The sequence below is a fragment of the Euleptes europaea genome, chromosome 7, assembly GCF_029931775.1.
Source record: "Euleptes europaea isolate rEulEur1 chromosome 7, rEulEur1.hap1, whole genome shotgun sequence".
Lineage (NCBI taxonomy): Eukaryota > Metazoa > Chordata > Lepidosauria > Squamata > Sphaerodactylidae > Euleptes > Euleptes europaea.
In genome coordinates, this window is record NC_079318.1 from 44619405 (window position 1) to 44642936 (window position 23532).

Consider the following 23532-nt stretch of genomic DNA (forward strand, 5'->3'; position numbering starts at 1 on the left):
TCCTGCAGTGGCCCGCAGGGCGTTCCCGCGCCGGTTCGCCCCTCCCCTCGGTCCGCCTGTATCCCTGCATTCCCTGCTCCGCGAGCTGCCGCCGCCGCCGCTGTGGAAGCATCTCTCCTAGCGAGGGAGACAGGGCGCGCCCCTCTCTCCCTCCCTCTCTCTCATTCCCAGCCTCTGCTGCAGCTTCGCTCGCTCGGAGGGAGGGAGGGAAGAGGCCGCCATGTTGGATCCTGAGACTTTCGTAGCTGCAGGAGCCTGTGTGTGAGGAGTCACCGGGAAGGGGTGGGGGGGAAGCGGGGAGTGCGAAAGGAGGACGGCGTAGGAAAGGAAGAAGACACGTAGGGACGGGGCGGGTGGTGGGGCTCCGAGCGGTTACCTCGTCGCCCTGGTCCTCCTCCTCCGAAGATGCCCTAAACACGGTGAATTGAAAGCAGGGGCAGCATCTCTTTCTCTCCCCCCCCCCCCGGCTTGGAAAAAAAAGCAACAACACTTACCAGTAGCATCCTCTGTAAGAAGGGAGGGGAGAAGAAAAGGGGGGGGGCGCAGGACAATCCTGACACCCTGAGTCACCCTGAGCCCAAGACCGACCAGGAGCAGGAAGGATACGCACCGACATGGGAAGGATTGGCGAGGATTATTAGCCGAGCTGGGCGAATATTATTTCCCCTCCACCAGCTTCCCTCCCAGTATACTGTGGGGGGGGGGGAGAAGAGAAAATGAAGACTTCACGTTTCATTTTTGGATAGCTGAAAACCTTTCAAAGAAGACTTGGCCACGGAGGAAGGAAGACGGAGCCTTTTGCAGCCAGCCCTGAGGAAGGGCTGTTTCTGGGGACTTTTCCTTCCCCCTTCTCTTCTCCCCACCCCCACTCTCTGAAGAATTGCCACTGATGCATTTTCCAAGGGGGGGTTGTGGTGGTGGTGGTGGTGGAGGAGGGGGTGGAGGAGGAGGAGGGGGTGGCGGTGGTGGAGGAAGAGGAGAAGGTGGTGGTGGAGGTGGCGGTGGATATCTTCCAGCACTGTACCTTCCGAATCCTATGCATTTTATTTTTTGCCCACCCTCTTCAAATACCTTTTTTTTTGCTGCTCTTTCCTTGGAAGTGAATTGCTGATGCAAATTGAATGGGGATTTTACACTTTAATGATGCAGCAGGATTCATTTCGGGATTATGTTGCATGATCTGAATTTTGAATGAAGGAGGAGACCTTTTAAAATCTGTCTATATATGAGAGGAGCGTGGGGTTCAAGGGTTGGCTTCCTTTTTTAATTAATATTATTATTATTTAAATGTATAAAGTATATATTTTTTGTTCTTTTAAATGTATTAAAAGATATTTTTAGGGTAATTATTTTTCTTTAATATTCTGTATATATTATATATGTGTGTGGAAAAACTGACCAAGATACAGTTTTCGACTGGGGATTCTGAGATGGATTATACGTTCAAGGCCATCACTGAAGCACTGACTTTTTAAAATACTTTTTAGAGACTGAAATACATTTTAAAGTTTTAGATTTTTCAAATAATAATAAAGACAAGAATCCCTTTAGAAAAAAACTGAAGCAATCATGTCTGGAGAAGTGCGCTTGAGACAGCTGGAACAATTTATCTTGGATGGGCCAACTCAGACAAATGGGCAGTGCTTTAGTGTGGAAACCTTGCTGGATATACTCATCTGCCTTTATGATGAATGTAATAATTCACCCTTGCGGAGGGAAAAGAATATTCTGGAGTATCTAGAATGGGGTAAGTCTGATCATTCATAGTTCATGATTACATGATCCTGTCTACTTTCAAGTGTTTTGGTATGATTTTTGTTTAACTGGCATATGATTATAAGCAGCATGATTATAGCTTGTATTACTGAGGCAGCTTATGTCTCTCTTTTGCAATTTTAAACTGGAGTATGACCATAATTTCACATCAGGAATCCTAGATGGAAGTTTCCCAGGGAATAAGAAATCCTCTCAGTCTTGACATTGTCAACATAAATGTGCATGGCCTTTTAGGCCTAGCAGTTGAAGGGAGTGTGGGTAAAGAGGTGACAGCAGTACACCATCTGACCTGCCTTGATAGCACTATAGCTTTGTGCATTGGGAAATGGTGAAAATGTGTGCTGCTTGCCCAGAATGTTAAGAGATCTTTGAAATGACTAAAAATCAGGGAAGTGCAGGGACAGGAGGTCAAGTGTATCCTGTTGAACTGTCTTAAAAAAAAACCCTGAAATTGTAAACTAGGTTGGTAAGCAAACTTGCTTTTCCCATTGTGAGAACAGTATTGAAACATGTTCATGAGAGGGGCAAATAATAATTGGTGATTGAACAATGTTGGCATCATGTCAGCTCTGGTTGTTTATTTCCTTCTATAGTAGATAGAACACAGGAGATGAAATCACTAGAGAACAGTTCTTCTATGACCTTCAAGTGTCAAAGTCACACTGTTGATGAAAATATATTTTAAAAAAGAAGTTTGACCAAAATTGCGCAAGGATGCCATGGTATTTTGAGAGCTCTTTTAAAAAAATTCTGGGTGATTAGAATTGGTTATAGTAGTAGTCAATGATTCACTGCAATGTTTATGAATAAAATCAGTGAAAGAAAGCCATTATGCGCTCTGCACCCAGAACAAACCTGATAATTTTGTGCTTTCTCATGCATTAATGCTATACAAATACATAAGACGGCTGAATTTGTCATTAGGCTTCTTATTCATTAGTCATCTCAGTTTTGGCACAATTCAGAACAGTTGCATGCTGCTGTTCAGTCATGTTCCTGAGTAGATGTCTCTATAAAAAAACAGTATTGAGACTAGTATCTTGTAGTATGAATGAAATTAGGCAGTCTCTCTGATGAGAAATAGTTTTCTAATGCTGTCACTTAAACGATTTTACAGCATATAATATAAGCACACTGAATGGTCTGATAAAAGCATATTAATATAAGTGAAGCAAGTTACATATAATTTGTGAGAATGACAATAAGAATACATTGAAAGCACATTCTCCGTTCTCTCTCGGTGTCAGTTATTTGACAAGGGAATGTGTTGTTTCATGTTTTTTGACAATAATTTTACATTTTAAAGTTAGTACACCCACTAAGAACTTATATGGGGCAGTGCCAATAGAAATGAAATACTATTCTGGAAAGATTTACTTTACTTCTGTGTGCATACTTCTTTTTAAAAAATCAATTTTTATTCTTTGAGTTCTTCAGCTTAAGAGAAAAGCATGTTCATGATATTTTTTAAAACATACATTGAGCAAATATATATGTCAAGAGGCCTTTGAAGGGACAATGTAACAGAGCAAGGCCATATGGGGATATATGTAAGGAATAAAGTCTAAAGTCTTTCCTCCCATGACTGGTCCTAAGTTAACTTGTATGATGGAGTCTTTGGAACTGTGCATGAAAAATGGTTTTGTCGAATCACGCTAAGCATCCTAAATGTTGATTGTGTGCTTAAAAATTGATGAGTGTGAATAGTGTTTATAAGGCTTGCTGCAGCTCACACATGTATGTTAGTGGGCTGGGCATACAGGAAACATGAATTATGTTCAAGCTTCTTGCAGTTGAAATTTGACTTGGAGTTGCCTTTGTGTTTGTCACAATTTCTCCGTGGGAGGGGGGGATGTTTCCTTCGAACTTTTTTGAGATACTTGTAAAGTGCTTTGAGATTCTCGTGAAAGATGCTTTATAAAGTACTTCATTTATTTTTTCCAGTTGGCAGGATTTTCATGTTACTTTTACACCATTGTCAGTTAAGTCTCCTTTTAGTGTCTTTGGGTTTGTTTTTTGTTTGTTTTTACATAATAAATCCTGCCAGTGTTGATCATCCTTTAACCCTGTGTATGCCAGAATGAATATTTATAGCACGGTTGTAAACTCTTTGGGGGGAAATGAGTTTAGGAACTGGTTTTCAGTGGGAAACTGGCATACTGTTAACATATGCTTTGTTGTGTTTTGGTTAGTTGTGTTTGGTTAGTTAAATATTTCAGAGACTTTACATGTTATTGCTTGGGTTCATTTAAAATTTACTAACAATTGTCTAAACAGTGTACTGTTTAATTTTTCTAGACCATGTTGGAATCGTATTAGTTTTGTAATTAAAGATTTTAAGGCTACATAGACATTAAAATCATGAGTCATTATATTTATGTATTCATGATGGAGAGAGTTGTGTGAAACAGAAGTGATAGAACCATAGAATCATAGAGTTGGAAGGGACCACCAGGGCCATCAAGTCCAACCCCCTGCACAATGCAGGAAATTCACGACTAGGTTATCTTGCAATTAACATCATTTATCTTTTCTGTTTTAACCTACTTCATGTATTTGTTCGTGGAATACATTGCATTCAGAATCTTTGAGAGCAATTCTAAGAAGATTTACTCCTACTCAAGTCTGTTCAATGGGTCTTCCTTCCAGGAAAGTGTCCTTAGTATGGCAGTGTTCTGTTTTCAAAGGCTGCAAATGTGAAACTTTAAGCAATTGAAGATATTCATTTGTAGTCTGTGACACTTAAACTTTAGAAATCCTCAAAATACACTGCAGTGTCATATTGAGCCCACTGGGCTTCTTTTGTGTGTGTGTGTGTGTGTGTGTTTCTGTGAAAATATTCCATGTGTACATGACTGGTTTCAGACTGCACTGAAGGCCAGCCAATTGTACTTAAGAGGGAGAATAAGGAGATCCTCTCTGAGCAGCAACTGGAGCCTGCCAGCTGGAAAGATTTGAGAATGCAAAGCATGTTGTCCTCCTTTTGTAGAACAGCATCCGTTGTCACTGGCGCTGGTGACCCTGGAGGAGGTAATGCAGGACAGGATTAGAAGAAAGACTAGAGCAGGGAGCAAAATATTAGAAGTATCTTATCAGCTGAATAATTGTAAAATAATTCAGAAATGTTTTCCTTAAGGGAAGGTCCCTAGGGCTGTGATACAAACTATATTTTACTTATTTATCTAGATATGTATCTTGCATTCCACCAAAACGTGGTTTACAAAATCATAAAATATGAATAAAAATATCACCAGTCATTGCATCAGTCTTCACTGGGGAGAACCAGTGAAACCAGCCCACTACACAGCCATACATAGCATACATATATCAGCATAAAATATTCAAAACATTTAAACCGCACATACTTTGGCAAATGACACCATTTGTCTGGCAGTTTAAGAATCCTTTAAGTCTGCAGTACTAGACCCTCTTTAATTTGCAAGTCACATTTAATTAAAAGGGAAATACTTTACATGTCTTATCATTAATGTACCTTTAGTGCTTTAAAGTGTTAAAGTACTTGACATACTGTAGGGGTTACCGCACTTGTATTCCCAGCGATGTATTAAGAGTTTGAAAATGTTATAAAAAATACTGTTCGCACTTTCTATGTATACCCAGCGATGTATTAAGAGTTTGAAAACGTTATAAAAAATACTGTTCGCGCTTTGTTTGGCCCCTTCAGCTGTGAAGACGTTTTCCAACCATTTATAAGCCGTGGTATCCAAAACCCCTTTTAAAGTGATGTTTTTTATAACGTTTTCAAACTCTTAATACATCGCTGGGAATACAAAGTGCGGTAACCCCGATTGTCATAGTATCCTTTACAGGAACCTTCTTTTTTAGTTCATATGATTGTCTCTGTAATGCAGATGGGCGGGGTGGGTGGGAGGGGGCTGAGGCAGAGAGAAAGTGGCTTGGTTGAGTTCCTGGCAAGATGAGATCTGAATTAGGGATTTCCTGGTATGCTATATACTATCTCATCATGACGGCAGCACTCTTAATGTGACCTATGAATTGTGGATGAAGATCACGAAGGAGTCCTTCCTTGCCACTTGTCCTTTCCCAGTCAGAACCCTGTTTGCTCTGATCCTCAGTAGAGGCTTTGGTGGCGGTGGGGTGAATGAAGGTGCTCTGATGCGAAAGCAGCAATGTCTTCTTCTATTATCTCCACTATGCATGGTTCATAGTACCCAAACCTTTACCATTTTCTTCAAGAAATTATTTTGCATGTGTGTGAATAAAATTTTAGTACATATCTGCCAACCAATAGATGTACATTTATTTGAATTTTACAGTTTTAAAAAATGAATAAGAGTCCTTTTCCAAAGGCCACAAGGCCTGGCTTGTTAATACAAATCCAGCACTACCCTTGGATCCTATATGAAGAAATGCAGTAAGGATGATTCAGGTGATGCCCATGTGTCCTTAGTGGTATAGTTGTTTGAGAGGGCTGGATTAAGCCTGGGGAGATCCTGGTTCAGTTCCCTGTTCACTGTGAAACTCATTGGGTGACTATAGGTCAGCAATTTTCTCACACCCTAACCTACATCACAGGGTTGTTGTGAGGAGAAAATGGAGAAAGGAGAAAGCATATGTACTTCTGATTACCTTGAAGAGAACAGCAGGATTTAAATATAATCTATAAATGAATATTATAACATTACCACTTTAGCTGATCCTTCCTGTTGGTGATTCATAGATTCACCATAGTAACTAGCCTTGTCAACCATTGTGTTGAGATTTATGCCATCATTGGTAAGGAAATAGTACAGTACTAACTATAAGAATCTTGTTACTTTCACTAGTAATATAGTAACTTCCCTGAATTACTCATGTACCAGTCACATAGGTTGCCTCCATATGGAGTTCTTGTTCCACGTTCACCCCCAAACAGCATCAGTTTTAAATTGGGCTTCTGCACAACATTCATCTGTTTTCCCCAGCTTTGCACTGTTCTAGACAATTCTGGAAATATACTAAAAGCAGGTTTGGGAAAAGTGTGCCATGTCTAGCGCTATTTCCTTCCTACCATCATTTCCCATATCTCCCATAACCAGTGTGCTTTTGCTTCCCCCCCCCCTCTTTCTTTCAAACGGTTTGGTTGGAGCTATATTTCTGTCGTGTTAACTTGATGGTGGTATTCATATCTGCCAATTAAAAAAAAAATCCCACCACAGGGTGGGAATGGCAAATTTGAGGGGCAAAACACGGGGGGGGGACGACCCTATAGCCCTTTCCTTAGAGAGAGGGCTGCGCCGTTGGCTGTCTTTAAGGTAAAGGCATATAAATATAGTAATACCTTTGTTTAAGTGAGATAGTGGACCCATTGAAGACTTCCTCCAAATAATAATAGTTACCGGAAAAGCAGAAGAATTATGCACAGCATATATTGTAGAGAATTTCTTATATAATCTCTGCAGAAATATGATTGAACAATGAGATACAGCAATATTCAGATGAAGTTGGATTTTTTTTACAACTTCACTGAAGTTCAGATTGTGCCTAGGAATTCATCAAATGTACTCATTTTTATTAACTAAATTTTATTTTATTTTATTGAATTTATATCCCATTTTCTTTCTCAACCAAGGCCGGACTCAGAGTAGCTCACATTCATTAAAATTCAGTCGAACTGTATCTGTTGGTCATTTGTATGAATAAATAAGCTTGGTTGTCTCTGCCATAAACTGGAAATGAAATAATTAGCAGAAATTATAATCAGTGGGAGGAGCGATCATGGGAGTATCTCTTGAGTTTTACATTACCAGTCTGATGGTCTCATTTTAAATGAGAATAAAAACAGGCAGAGCAACCCTGCAGTTAGAAATACTGCTGTGCTAACTCCCCAACATCCTTCTACCAGTGTTTCTTAGGATGGCCTATAGCTTCAGATTTATTTTGGATTCCTTTTATTGGTTTAAGTACTGGCTAATTCTCTCATTACTGGAGTAGAGAGGTATTGATAAACTTGGAATTATCTCTTAATTATGGAAAGCTAGAGGTTTAGCCTATTTTTTAAAAGCAGTTCAATTGTTGACAGACTATGTAATGTAGTCAAGATTTGTGCAAGCTGGGAGTGTTGGGGTAGATTATTATAATTACAAAGGACTACAGCTATGCTGATGAATGAGAGCAGGGCAGAAGTATGTAACCCTTCATTTATAAGAATTTTAGGAATGCCTTTTATTCCATAGTGAAAACTTTGGTATGTTTTTGTTTAGAAGACATCAAAATAGCTGATGAAATCATTCAGATCAATCTACTATGTCATAAACCTCGTGACACAGTTAGGCAACTAATTAGGGTGAATGGAATTCTGAAGTCCAAAATGTTGTATTTTGTTTGCAAGGTCCATGAGTTATTTTTAATGTGCATTTTCTTGTTATGGATTAAATAAAATATTCAATAATGTAATCACGTACTATGGTGTACAGCACAGTAAAATTGCTCTCTATAAAAATCTCAGACTTCTGTGGAATGTGTTTCTAAAGCAAATCATATAGAAGGTGCACCTAAAATTCGTTATCCCAGAACAACCAAAACTGAATTTCTTTCAGGGCTCTGTCAAACTGATTTGCAACTACAGCTAAACATATCATATACATATGCCATATAACCAAATAATAGTGGGCACTGAGTTGGAGGGCTAAAGTATACTAATGTTAGAAGTTAAGTGATTGTGTCTACAAGCGAGCAAAAATATAGTCTTCCAGTTAGCTACTCAGCCAGGAAAAGTAAATTTATATTAGTCTGACTATTTTGTGACAATACGTAAGTGTATGTAGGCTGGGCGCAAATTAAAATTTTAGGTTTATTTTTGGGCCTACCTGGAAGGCTAACATATAACAGTCAACTCAAACAATCATCAGACACCATCTTGTTGTGAAATTAATGGCTCTCTTTGTCTTCTAGCCTCCTCAAAAGCTCTTCAGAGGCTTCCCTGTTAACTTCCATGGCGAAACTTGTTTTGCATATGCAATGGGGGCACAAGCACAAACAAAATGTGAAGAAATTTGGGAGATAAATTTAACCAATTTAAAAAAACACCAAGAAATATGAAAGTAGATGTTCTGTGAAGTAATGGATATGTTAACTTAATGTGGGCCCCTAATTTTAATTATTATACATTTCCCTTCCCCACAAACATACATAGATGATTGAAAATAGTCCGGTATTAGTAGATGGTCATAAGGGGTTGTTCTTTATGATTTTCCCCTTCTCCCACCAAGCAACAACTTGGAGTGCCATTAGTCAACAGTGTGTGCATCCTGCAAACTGAGATCAAAGCACCTCAATTTTAAATCAACATTTAAAATTCTTTATTAAAAAGTGCCTTCTTTATTGCACTTTTTAGTACATACACCAAAGGTCCTCAACGCAGTGCTGGTGGGCACCATGGTGCCTGCCAACACCTTTTCTGGTGCTCACCAAGTGTTTTAGGAAGTGGGCGGGGCCAGGTAGGGCTTTTGCCCAGCAAGAGTTCTGATTGACTATTGAAGTTTTGATTGGCTGTGCAGATTTTTTTTAATGTTGCTTTGGCAGCAGATGCCACCACAGCTCAAGGCTGTGTGACAGAAGTTAAGATGTGGCAATCATTTTGTGGCTGGCTCCGCCTCCCATGGCAGCCATTTTGTACAGCTATTTTGTTGCTGCGCCCACCATGCCATGTCAAAATTGCAAATGTGCCCATCAGCTCAAAAAGGGTGGGGACCCCGACATACAATATACTTTCCTATACCTGCTGAAGGCCGGGACAATCATCATAAAGAATAATTTTTCCCAGCTGTATATATCCTTCTACTTTGGGTGTTGCCTAAAAATGGTTGGTGTCTCCTACAAAATCATGCCTTTTGATTTCTTCATGGATTTTATAAGTTCTCATTAAAACAGAGATATTGGCTTGTAACGTTTTTTTGAGTGACACATGTGTTGATTTTCCCCCATCTCTAAACTTCCTCAAGATCTTGGTGTTAAATGTAAATTGAATGGTTTTGCTGTTGACTTGATCCTTCTTACAAGGGCAGCCAGAGCTACATTGGCAAGGAGATGGGAAAAAATGGTTTTCTGTACCTGCACACACTATAATTTGATGAAGCATTAAGATGAACATTGAAAACAGGAAAATTCTCATCTGTGATCACTCTTCTTTCAGAAAATGTCTTTGGTACTAGCAGGAGTAAACTATGGGTGGGGAGGAAGAAGGGAGAGTGGGAAGGGGAATGTAGTGGTAAAGACATACTGTAGGCTCAGTACTTACCCTATATACTTGCGTATAAGCCGAGTTTTTCAGCCCAAAAAAAGGGCTGAAAAAGCCTAACTCGGCTTATACACAGGTCAATACGGTAGGTGGAGGGGGGGACATACCGCCGCCGCCTGCCCGTGCGCCTTCCCTGCGGCCTGGGAGCGGCCTGCGGGGCCTCCTGCGCTCAGGGAGGGGGCCGCCGCCGCCTGGCCGCGTGCCTTCTCTGCGGCAGTTTCTTCCCCCCATCCCACCCCACCCCACCTTCTGCGCGGCAGCGGTTTCTTTCCCCCCCACCCCAGCGTGCCTTCTGCACGGCGGCGGTTTCTTCTCCCCCCATCCCAGCACGCCTTCTGCTCGGCAGCGGCGGTTTCTCCCCCCCCACCCCATCCCAGCGCGCTTTCTGCGTGGCGGCAGCAGCAGCAGTTTCTCCCCCCCACCACCACCGCGCTGTCCCACCTTTCCCCGCTGCCCCGTCTGGCTGGCCAGCCCGGGGGCCAGGACCGGTCCTCCCGCTCGCCAGCTGATCAGGGGGCCTGCTGCGCATCGCCTCTCCTGGTGAGTAGGGGCTCTTCCCCCTCCCCCCGTAGGATGGCGCTGAGGTCGGGATGGGTCTTGAGGGCCCGGGCGGGAGGGCGACCGGGGGCAGGGGCCCTCAAACTCTAAAATGGTGGCCGCCATGTTAGAGTGCTGCAGTATTGACCCTCGGCTTATACTCGGGTCAATACAGGTTTCCCTTTTCTGAGGCAAAATTTGGTGCTTCGGCTTATACTCGGGTCGGCTTATACTCGAGTATATACGGTAGGTTTGAAATCCTTGCTTAATCTTGTGCTTAGAGGCATTCTACTCCTGCATTCTAAATGTGTGGGGAGGAAGGAGGCTGTAATTATTTAATGACAAGTCAAAAACTCTCGGAGTACTCTCAAGAAGTACCCTTTCCCCATTTCTCAGCTCTGTTATTGAAAACAGGCTCATAGGCACAAAATAAAGCAAGAGAGTAGGCATGGAGAACTTTCCTATAACTACAAGGGCACTGGGAAAATTGTGGGAAAGAAACATGTTTAATGAAGTCTAAAGGTTCAGGGAAAATCAGATTTCAGCGGGCACCTATACATATGTGTTCCCTGGTTGTAGTTTGACGGTGGGGTCAGAGCTTAATTTGCAAAGAAAGAGGTGCTGGTTTTCTTAATTCGGCTGGGACTTAAATTGTTACTCCTGTGTAAGGTATCTGAAATATAGATGCACTAAATCATGGGACTAACTCACTTATTGCTGTGCTTCAGTGTTTCTCAGTGAGTGTAAATAGGAACACTGTTCTCTAAATTGTTATATATTCAGTATAGTGTAGGAGTGTATGTTTGCAGAAGAGGATAGGTTTGAAGCTGGACTTTTTGGTTCACAGTTCAGTCTCCTAGACCCCTTAAAGTGCTTTCTGATATCAGTTTTCAGTGTAGGTTTACCCTTACAATAACTCTGTAAGATAGGCCAATATTATTACTGTAGAAGAGGGCTGAAACAGAGTGAATATCTACTTGTCTGGGGCCAATACAGTAGTTCCAGACACAAAGCCTGTTTGTGCAAATGTTCCGGGTATTCAGTCATTCACCGTAGCTAACTTTCGGACGAAGTTTGGTGTGTTTCTATATGGATACATGAACTCTTCCCATCTGGAATTCCAGCCCTACTATTATTTTATGTGATCATTCTGAGATGAAATGAAGGGTGAGTCAAAGTTGTGACTCCCAGTTTTTTAAGGGTTATATCTTGACTGTGTAAGCAAATCAGATGTGTTAATTTTGGATACATTACCTTGTAAAGGCTCTTTGTGTTTCCTAGCTTGCTAGTTGACTGTTTCAGAATCAGTTCAAACCCAGTTCTGTGTTTTAGAGCAGACACTTAGGTGTTGCTCAAATCTGTAGGATCTTGGTGGTCCAGAAAAGTGGCCCATTGTAGTGATTTTGTGTTTGTCTTGTTTTTAGCAGTTAAGTCACATCCGACTTATGGTGACCCAGTAGGCAATAGACGTTTGGAGGTAGTTTGCTATTGCCTGCCTCCGCATCACAACCCTGGTATTCCTTGGAGGTCTCCCATCCAAATACTAGCCAGGGTCATGGCTGAGAGTGTATGACTGGCCCAAGGTCACCCAGCAAGCTTCCATGGCTCAAGTGGGAATTTGAACCTGAGTTTCCCAGGTCCTAGTGCGACACCTTAACAACTACACCACATGGGCTCTGTGTGTGAGACTAGAGAATACCCTAATTAAAATTTCACATCCCCTGTGATTAAAGATGTGAATGCCCAGAAATAAATGGGGGGGGGAGTTTCCCCTCTGTTTTTCTCAGAGGTGTTTTTTTCAGATGGAAAAAAAACCCTATGAAATATTTCCTGGTTTAGAAGGAGTGAAATGCTTTTAAAGACTAGGAAGGCGTGCTTTCGAAAAATACAGCTCTTAATCCAAAATGAATTTCTGCACCTAGAAGGTTACCTAATCTTCACAAGGGGCGCATGCAGGGCTTTCATAGTTTCTCAGCTGTCGCCTGCCTTCTGTTATCCTTTTGAACAGACTGTTCCCTTGTGGTTGATCTTTTCACTTCGCCCCAAATCCAGTGTGATACATATACCCCACAGATTGGGTAACTAGTAGCTTGTTGCCCAACCTTGCTGGAAGGAAAAAAGATTAGAAGGAGGTGGAACAGAAACTGCACCAAAGCCTCAGAGGAAAATGATGAAAGTTTCATTGAAAACTGAGCTCTCTCTAACCAGATAGCAAAAATTAAGGTACATGTGCTACGGTCACATAGGGTGCATCAACTTGCAGTTTCCTCTCAAGTACTGGGTATACTTTACTTGTAAAAAATGAACAATTTATATTGAAGTTTTATATCCTAAGTAGGTTAAAATGATGCATTATATGACATCACAGCAGTTAAAATGGTTTAGGTTTGATAGGACAGTAAGTATTGGGTATGTCAGTTTCCCCAAAATTTTCATTTCTTTCTGAAAAAATGGGAAAGCCCCCCCCCCCCCCCGTGACTTCAAAATTTCTGGAAATTTTGAAACCTCTACCTGTGAGCTCACAAGATGGTTACTACTACCTGCACATCTCTAATATGGGATTAATAGTTCTGTATCCCAAGAAATTGTGGCTTATTTTTCATGAACCCATGTTGTACTGTTCAGGAGCCAACCTGAGGGGCAGGACAATATTGTTCTTTGCTTGGAGTGATAAGATACCTAGAAATGGCTATTTCTATCAACAACAGCATGTCAATCACAGTGTCAAGTGATGCTGGCCTCAGTTCAGGTGACCCCTTAATTTGTGAGGTATAAGGAGGAATGTCTGAAAGAACGATGGACTTGATTCACTGGGTTTTGGTTATAGCAGCTGCATTCTTAGCAGCTGAAGAATGGAAGTCCAAAATTGAAGACTTACTTGAATCTTAAATTCCCATCTGATTGTGCAACAAAATTGAGAATCTCAAAATTGATGTAGATTATGACTGAATATAGGAGCACAAACTAAGAGTCACTTAACACATATTCTTTAAAAGATAACTAATCTGCATTCTGATATATTTTTACTTTGGAGGGATACAAGATTGAATATGGGTGGATTTTAGTAAGCTCTGCTGTAGAAGTAAGTAAACATTTCCTTCATAGTGTGTGTGTAGCTGTGGAATTGTGGCAGAAGGGAATCTCTTTGTGCCTGTTGTATACATTACTGTATATCAACCAGTATTTTCCGCCCATGTAGGGCATACAGTTAAATACACAGTAAGATCTGGGGTGTTGGTTCAGGAACACCTATCATTATTTACTTTTTCAGGCATATATTTTGCTTATGCTGATAAAGTCTTGTGTCATTTGAAAAGTGGTTCTTTTTAGTTATGATGCACTCTCAGGTATAGCGCCTTTGGCATGGATTTTCACTGAGACTCTCTTATTGTCGCACCTACACAAATGTATTTATTTACTTCATTTATACCCTGTCTTGCTCTCCAGTGGGGACCCAAATTGGCTTGTGTTGTTTTCCTCTTCTCCATTTTATCCTCATAACAACCCTGTGAGGTAGGGTAGGTTGAATGTGTGTGACTAGCCTGAGCTCACCTAGCAAGCTTACCATGACAGAATAGGGATTTTTGTCTGTGTCTCTCAGATCCTAGTTGGGCACTCTAACCACTATACACACTGGCTCTGAACAACATGGTAATTATAATACAGTGATAGATGTTTAGATTTTTTAAAATAATTCTTCAGCATTAAAATGTTTGTGGAAGTTATGTCCTGGATTGCTAATATGATCTGAGTTAGTAACTTATAATAGAAGCTAAAATGACTAAACTGAGGCTATCGTACTTTGGTCACATTATGAGAAGACAAGAGTCATTGGAAAAGACAATCATGCGAGGAAAAGTTGAAGGCAGCAGGAAAAGAGGAAGATCTAGCAGGAGATGGATTGACTATAAAGGAAATCATGACCCTCAATTTGCAAGACCTGAGCAAGGTTGTTAAAGATAGGATGTTTTGGAGGACATCGATTCATAGGGTTGCCATGAGTCTGAAGTGACTTGACAGCACTTAACACACACACAATAGAAAACAAAGTACTGTAAAAGGAAATCTGGCTTTTAGAACAAGTTGTGATTTTCACAGAATCATAGAGTTGGACCACGAGGGTCATCTAGTCCAACCCCCTGCACACTGCAGGAAATTCACAACTACCTCCCCCCCACACACACAGTGACTCCTACTCCATGCTCAGAAGATGGCCAAGATGCCCTCCCTCTCATGATCTGCCTAAGGTCATAGAATCATCATTGCTGACAGATGGCCATCTAGCCTCTGCTTCAAAACCTCCAGGGAAGAAGCACTTACCACCTCCTGAGGAAGCTTGTTCCTCTGAGGAACTGCTGTAACTGTTAGAAAATTCTTCCTAATGTCTAGACGGAAACTCTTTTTTTAAATAATTTTTTTATTATTTTTCTATAGCAATCAAAGAAAGTATTCAACAATCAATACAAGTAAACATCAGAGTATAGATTCTAATTAATAATTGTTGAAAATACATCCATATATAGATAATAAAAAATAAAATATAAAAACTTCCCCTACACCTCCCTCAATCTTATCATTTATTTGTTATCTCCTTTGTTTAAGATTCTAATCCTAATATTACAAACATTTACTATTTCATTTACCTATTTTAAAATAAAGAGAAAAAAAGAATAAAAAACAGAAAGGAAAAAGGAACAGATATAAAAAATAGAAATAAAAATGGATTAAATATGTAACATTTTTAACCTCCTTTAGAAATAGATATTCTAATTTCTCCATTTCTCCCACATATCTAATAGCTGTCAATTATGTTAATGTCATTAATTATGCTGTTTTTATCAAAGCCCAACTGTTTAATCAGACCTTTTTAGTTAAATCCCCCCGCAAAAAAACTAAGCCCTTTGACCCAGTCTCTTTATCTTAAATTTCCAACATCTTGCTCTCTTTCCCAAAAACTTTGAATGATGAAGGGCATCCATGGAGGTTGTTAATGGAGTTCCCTCTGTAAAAATTGATGTAAGATAGTGAATCTGCAACAGATTTTCTTCCATCCCCAAGGCAAAGAAAAAATCCCGGTGTTTCCAGCTGTTTGCCCTTTTAAGTTCTCCCAGTTAACTTTGAAAAGTTCATCAGGTAGTACATACAACCAAAGATCCAAGTCGCTTACATTCATCTCCATGGTTATCAGTCGGGTAGATTCAGTTTCTTCTTGCAAGTATATATCCTTCGGAAATCCTTCATAGCTCTCCATCTCCTTTGCAGTGTTTGATTGTTCATTTAATGGTTTATCATTTGGGGAGCTTCCTTCTCTCATCTCAGATCTCATTGTCATAATCCGGACTTTAATATCCTTAAGATCTCCCAGAATTTCATCCAATTTCTGAATAGCAAGTTCATAGGTGTCGTTTGTCAGAGAGAAGAGACGATCCATGCATTTAATCTCACTTTCCATGGTTGCCATTTCTGGTGGTTAATTGAAGTTTAATTTGTAAGATCCAGACAGGAAATGATGTTACGGGGGGGTAGAGTAAAAAGTTGCACGTCTGCCTCCTTCCTTTTGCCTAGGAGCTAGGGAAGTATTTGCCAGTTACACAATGCCACACATCCGGTCTCAAATCCCGTAGTATTCTCACAATGGCAGATGATAGCTGATACTTCCGGGTAAGATGTGGCAAAGGGATTTGTTTACTCAGAAAAGCCTCCTCCCGGAAATGGGGGGGGGGGAATCTGCTCGTCCCTCCTCCTTACACTTCAGGATTTCTGATTGGTGGCTATATCGTCATTCAAATAGTCCCGATTGTTGTGTCTATCCACCAATCAGTTTGATTAAGATCCTGTCGGCTTATCGAATGTTTTTAAATGTCAAAGAGTCAACCAAATCTCAGATGGGAGGATTCGGATTCTATAGATATTTTTTCCACTCCTTCAAAGCTTCCAATTCCAGGTAAAACAAAAGAGTTCTTGTTACTTACTCAGATTTTAGAAGAGTAGGTATTCTTGCTTAAATGGTGATAGATAGGGGAGAGCTGAGCCTAAATTCCAAAGAAACGCTCACCGCAATGGTTCCTCCTCAAGCCAGATGGGACCTCATCCAGGATTCCAAGAGTCGCACAATGGCTCTCTCGGCAAAACTGGGGGTCAAACAGCACTTCATGGGCAGCAGGAGAAATCCTGTTTCCCAATCCACTGTTTAGAATCGGGTAGGGGTGCAGGATTACACCCCAGATTTGAACGAATCTTGGTTCTCTTGGGAGACGTGGCACTCAGCTCAGCTCCCTAGCGGAAGTTCCGAAACTCTTTTTAAAACATCTATTACTGTGCAGGTATTTAGAAGCCTGTGAAGGAAATATTTAAATACACAAGTCTTTGGGTCCTCATGAATTTGCACGGTTTTGATGACATTTGTTTTTCCTTGCAGATTACTATAGGTTGTTGTGGGTTTTATGATATTCAGTGGAAGCCACCACCACCCCGCTCTTGATCTGGGCTGGCAAGGAATAGCCTGGCCAAGTGACATTTGTCATATCTGACCCTCATAAGAATTGAGTTCAACACTCCTGCTTTAGAGATGCTTATAAGTTGCTGAAGGCTTCAGTAATAGAAAAGTTAGAAATTTAATAAATGATAAAAATGTGTCCTAAATTATTCTTTTGCCCCAGGTTATGTTTACATTGGAATGCTTACCTTAAGCTATTCAATATTTCTCTTGATATGTTTGGCTCACTGTATGATTTCAGTGGCATGAGTTGGATTGGATGCTTCTGAGGAGCTATCTAGGGTAAATCAATTTCAGCACTGCATAACATGCAGGAATTTCTGATTTGTGCATTCAAAGTGTTGTTTTAAATGTTGGCCAGCTGCATTAAAAAGCTAGTTATATCTTGTGTAAATGAAGCTCGTAGCAGGTATTCATCAGAGGAATTAAAATTTGAAAATTTTAGCGTGTGATTCATTAGTAATTGCCGCTACAAATGTATGTTCTGTCTTTCATAATTATTTCAATTAAATACATTTTAAATACTAGTTATTTAAGAAGCATGAAACTGATAACATAATAAAGAACCAATATAATTACACATGTAACACTGAGGGGAGGGATTTATTTGGGGTTTTATTGTATTTTGTATGTTTTAAAGTTGGATTTGAACCATTGGGAAAGGCATAATATAAATAATTTCATAAATAAGTAATTAAGTAAATATTCTCTTACTAAAACGTTGCTCAAAGTTGTTGCATTTGCTCCATTCCTTCTAGAATTTTACAACAGAACCAAGTGTAAAGTGGTGGTGGTGTTCTAGCCTGCTGATGCTTCACAGATTTATTTGGAGGGGGTTTTTTTTGGTAGTAAAATATGAAATATATGGAACTATTTGATACTTTTGACCATCTATTTTGCCATGACTGTGCAGTTTATACTTATGAGTTTTTAATTCAGATGAAGCTTCATCTCATGGCAGATTGTAGGAGTGATATATTGTGCTCCAAAATTAGTAAGTATGCCTGAATTCATGAATAGCTTCTGTAGCTGCTAGGCAATTGCCTAAAATAGTTCTTAACACTCCTACAGATCTAGGCTTTAACATTTCAGACAGAAAATGCCACAGGGCAGTTGTTCAGAGATAGAAACATTTTTATCCAGTTTGCCTTAGATTTAGCTGTGCTGAAAGACATGGATTCTTGACTTAGGCTGGGAACAGCTGTGCTATTTCCTCCATCCCCTACAAAGTACTTGACTAAATATGTCATTCTGTTTAGGCCTCATTTGAAAGGGATCTTCTTATGATCCTTGTAGTGGGTAACACAAAGATGCTTTTGTTTTAATTGTCATGATTGGTCTGTTTGGCAGAGTTTATGGAAACAGTTTTCTTACAGAGCAACATTTGGAGAAATATATAATATTCTTTCTATACATGCCTGCCATCCCAGGACATGCCTTTTCCTTCTCTCCCCTTCTCTTCCCATCAGTAGGCTTAGAAGGAGGAATCCTGCTTAGGCTGGCACTGTAATTCTTTTTTACAAACCCACAACACATCTCTGGCTATTTAAAGTTGCAATCTTGTGCCTTCAAACTCTTTCCTCTTATTTTTTTTCCTTCTCTCTTCACATGGAGATCAAAGACTTCCTAGCTTTCAAGAAAGGGTAATTTATTATAATGTCCGAATGATTCAAAACAATGAACTGTGATTTGTTCTTTCACCTACAGATCTGGATTTCAAATCATTATCACACCAAGGTTTGGAATTCTGGTTTGAAGGTCACAACAGATTTTGAATTCTTAGGCAGTCCAAAAAATTACAGAAACAGCCGTTTTTCTGAAGTACGCCTCAATGATTAAGATTACATCTAAAATACAATAGCTGATATCACCATTTGTCTATTTTAGATACCTGTTTTATATGTACCGGTATTCCAAATTCATTTTATTTCGGCATACTCCATTTTATCTATGTCTATTGATATTTTATTATCTGATTAACCATGGAATGTCCTGAATGATTCACTATGCCAATAAAGGTTTTGAATTGAATTGAACTGAGGAAGTCCAACCTAGCCTGATCTCTACAGATCTCAACAGATTTCGTCAAATCGCAAAGGCTAGGCAGGGTCAGCCGTGGTTAGGTTTTGACATAGAGGCAGGCAATGGAAACCACCTCTGAACATCTCTTGCCTTGAAAACCCTACGGGGTCTCCATAAGTCAGCTGTGACTTGATGGCACTTTCCACCACAGGAAGTCTCCTTGTCACATACAAGGGGAACAGGAAGGTGGATGGTATGTGCAAAACAAAGGATTTCTGTGGTTTGTCCTTGGACTGAACAGACTTTTGCACACAACCATTGTTAGAGAAGATGCTCAGGAATCTAATGAGGAACACAGTAATAAGGTAGTCTGGTTGCTAAAAATAACTAATTACTGTAGTATCTTTATCATTTACTGTGCTATTGTTGTGCTCTTTACATACAACAAATAATGTGTGGATGGATTTTAATTTACTGTGGCAGCAAAAAACCTATGGCTAGCCTTCAGCATCTGACATGAGAAGGTAAATATTGCAGAGAAACTATGGGTATTGTTAGATTGTGGAGGGAACCCCTGCAGAATTTATTAAGAGACTGTGCATAGGTAACACACATTGACCCAACCAGGCATAGAATAATTTTCTTTTAATAAGACAGGGATTTAACTTTATTTTAGCAATCTCAATAGATTATCTGTTATAATTGCAGGGTAATATAATCTTGGTTCTTGCAATAGAAAATTTAATGTTAGGTTTGCTGAATTTGAAGTTATATGCATACAGGGATTAAATAATTAAACACCTGAGATTTGGGAATCTGGACCTCACCAATATTTGAATCATTTCTTTTGAATTTAATTATTGTTGCTGTTTTGGTGCCAGGAAAGGAGACATGCAATGTATTTTATTGGACCAGTTTTTGTTGGTTTTATAAACATCTGTTGGAAATGTAATTTTGTACCAAGAAATATGCATGCATAGCAGATTATTATTTTTTTTTTGCTTCTGGTGTCATTACAACACTATCCTATATGTCATCTTATATCTGGACCCACTTCAATCCAGCTTCCAACCTGGCCATGGGACGGAGACCATACTGGTCGCCCTCACAGATGATCACTGTAGGCAACTGGGTCAGGGCAGGTCTACGCTGCTGTTGTTGCTCAATCTCTCAGCAGTGTTTGACACAATTGACCATGAGTTGTTGACCCACTACCTTGCTGGCATTGGATTACATGGGACAGTCTTTCAATGGCTGATCCCATTCCTCCAAGGACAGAGGGTGGCACACGGGGAAAAGATCTCACCACGTTACCTTTTGGCCTATAGAGTCCAACAAGGGGCGATTCTCTTTCCAATGTCTGTTTGCTGCCCTCAGCCGGCTAGTCAGGAGTTTCGAGCTGGGATAAGTATGCAGCTGACACCCAGCTCTATCTGTTGATGGATGGATGGACACCGTGCTGGAAAATCTGGCCATGGGTTTGGAGGCTGTGGTGAAGTGGGTCAAGCAGAGCCACTTGAAACTGAACCCATCAAAGGCAGAAGTCCTGTGGATGGGCCAGTGGGATTCAGCTGGAGCTAGTTTCCTCCATGAAGAGTTTTGGAGTTACTCTGGATGCCTCCCTTTCCTTGGAAGCCCAGGTCACATATACTGCCAGGATGGTGTTTTTTCATCTTCGTCAGGTCTGGCATCTGACCCCTTACCTGCCTCGTACTGATCTAGCCAAAGTGATCCATGCAACTGTGATCCATGCAGCCAATAAAGGTGACTGAAACGGAACTGATCCATGCAACTGTCACCTCTAGACAGGACTGCTGTAACTCTCTGCACGCAGAGCTACCATTGAGACGGCTCCAGAAATTGCAACTGGTCCAGAATGCAACAGTGTGGGTCCTGACAGGGACCCCTTGGAGAGCCCATATACAACTGGTTCTCCTCCAGCTGAAATGGCTCCAGATTGAGTACCGAATCAGGTTTAAGATTCTGATATTAACCTTTAAAGCCCTAAACAGACTGGGACCATTTTATCTTCGGTTCTGCATCTCCCTATGTACCCCTCAGAGGGTGTTACTCTTTACTGGAAATAACCTCTTGGTGATCCCTGGCCCTAAAATCATCCAGTTGTTGTCGACCAGAGCCAGGGCTTTCTTAGCTGTGGCCCTGGCCTGGTGGAACTCTCTGCCTAGTTAGACCTATGCCCTGTGGGACTTGGCCCAGTTCTGCAAGACAGAGATGTTCCAATGGTTGAAAACAGCTATGGTAATACGTCTTAATCTGGCCTCCCTTCCCCTCCTTTCTTTCCCCTTTCTTTTCACTCCCCCATCCTTTTTCCTTCTCTCTATTCCTGTTCCTTATCTTTTCTGTTTCTGTTCTCCTTTTCTGTTTGTTCCTTCTGTCTCCATGTCTTTGAAAAAATGAAATCAATGCTTGTTGTTCATATTGTCAATCTCAGGCTCACTGCTGCCTTGTTGGACTATCCCCCCCAAAGGTGCAATAGTTGATTAAGGTGCCATCTGTAGATAGTAATCGGTAAGGTAGTTTCAAATTATATATTGATATATATGTGATGTTAGCTGCCCGATCTGCTGGGGAAGGGTGAGGTATAAATAAAATAAATTCAGAAGTTCAGAATCAGATACAGGCCAGGTTCAGGATTAGACGGGCAAGCAAGCTCAGACAACATCCAGTGTGAGCGCTGGGGAACGTGTACACTGAGCGCTGATGACACTTGGGCTGCCTTTGCTGCTCTCCCCTCCTTCTTCCTCACTACTCAGAGGGAAAGAGGAAGGTGGCTTGGAAAGCCAGGACATTGAGCATTGCAGTACTACCCCTCTTTCCATCCCTTCCGGTGCAGAGGGAAAGAAAGGGGTGTGCAGAGTGTCAGAGGTGTTTGGGCTGGGAGGGAACCCAAACACTTCTTCCCTTCCCCCATATTTTGGCAGTCCTCTTACCCAATTTGTGGTGTCCTACCCTGCAACTGTGTGGGCTGGGTAGGGGAAGAGAAATGGGATCCACAGACACCCACCACCACCATCGCAGGCAGGTGGGTGGGCAGGAGCAGGGGGTGAGCAGGAGCTGCCTCTTCCCCCCCTCCCACTAGAGGTAGTGGTGTTGTAAGTGGGTGGCTTAGCCAGTGAGGGGCTAGCGGGGGTGGGGGGCGGTTGTTGAAATTAAAATCTTGTGGGTCCCTGCTTTTAAGAGCCAGCGTGGTGTAGTGGTTAAGAGCGGTGGACTCTAATCTGGAGAACCGGGTTTGATTCCCCACTCCTCCACATGAGCAGCGGACTCTAATCTGGTGAACTGGGTTGGTTTCCCCACTCCTACACATGAAGCCAGCTAGGTGACCTTAAGCTAGTCACAGCTCTCTTAGAGCTCTCTCAGCCTCACCTACCTCACAAGGTGTCTGTTGTGGGGAAGGGAAGAGAAGGTGATTGTAAGCCGGTTTGATTCTTCCTTAAGCGGTAGAGAAAGTCGCCCTTAACAGTATATTAGCCAATGTTAATGTAAGTCTTGTTCATGATGTCATTTATGTGCCTCTTCTGCTTGGAAAAGCAATTACCCATCACTCTGCTTCTCAGGGACTCCACTTGCAAGCTAAGCATAAGTAACATATGAACCAGCATCTTGAAGAGGAAATAGATTGCTGGATATGTATATGGGAGACATGTATGGACCTCCTTGTAGCTGGTGTATGCCCAAAGGCCTCTGGGTAAGGATCAGAAAGGCTTAATTGAGCCCTATGCTAATCTTCCCAGGAATGTGTTGCTATACCTATGGGAGAACTGTTGTGCCCAAGTGAGAGTTTATTATACTTGCATGTATTTGTGGTAACTAAGTTAATAGTCAATAATATGGTAAAAGTGAAAACTGACCACTTACGGTAGATTAAAAAGATCTTGCAACACTTCTCAAAGCTACTCAGATTTGTTAAATAGTAGTATTTGTTTGACAGATGTTATTTACTAGCAAGTTGGCATTATGAAAGAGAGCCAAGTTGAATTTTTAAAACAAATGCCCTTGAGTTTTTTACCAGGTGTAAAATACTCCTGCCAAGATATGCTATCCTTTCCTCATGTGATGATTGTGTCATCAGCCAACTTCTGTTGACTTGAATCAGGAAGTTACATTCAGTCTATTATGTGACTGCATGGTAAAGAACAAAACCTCAGGAAATCCTGTGTCTGAGAAACGTTTAGGCCACAGTTTTAACAACTAAAAAGCAAAAAAAAAATGCCTGTTTCATATTAAAATGCAGAGATTTATTTCTAAACCAGCATTAATCAAAGGGGCAGTGTATAATGAAACACAAGTATTAGCAAAAAGTATGCACATAATTTGAGAACTGCTACATACAATTTATTATTGGGTTCTCCAGCACTGGGGCTCTAAAAATTTACTTTCCGTCTCTTAAATAGAGGAGACAGTAGTGCGTGAGAGAGCT

General features: G+C 40.9%; 1 protein-coding gene across 8 annotated transcripts in view; it reads left to right on the plus strand.

Moving 5' to 3' along the window:
- Positions 1–976: 976 nt before the first annotated feature.
- The window catches only part of CDC42BPA (CDC42 binding protein kinase alpha), a 190097-nt gene continuing 167541 nt past the window's right edge, over positions 977–23532 (plus strand). For all 8 annotated transcript variants that reach the window (XM_056853948.1, XM_056853941.1, XM_056853945.1 and 5 more), the window contains exon 1: positions 977–1747. In XM_056853948.1, coding sequence (XP_056709926.1) covers positions 1570–1747 — 178 coding nt within the window. In that variant the 5' untranslated portion in view covers positions 977–1569. The remainder of the gene's footprint in view (positions 1748–23532) is intronic.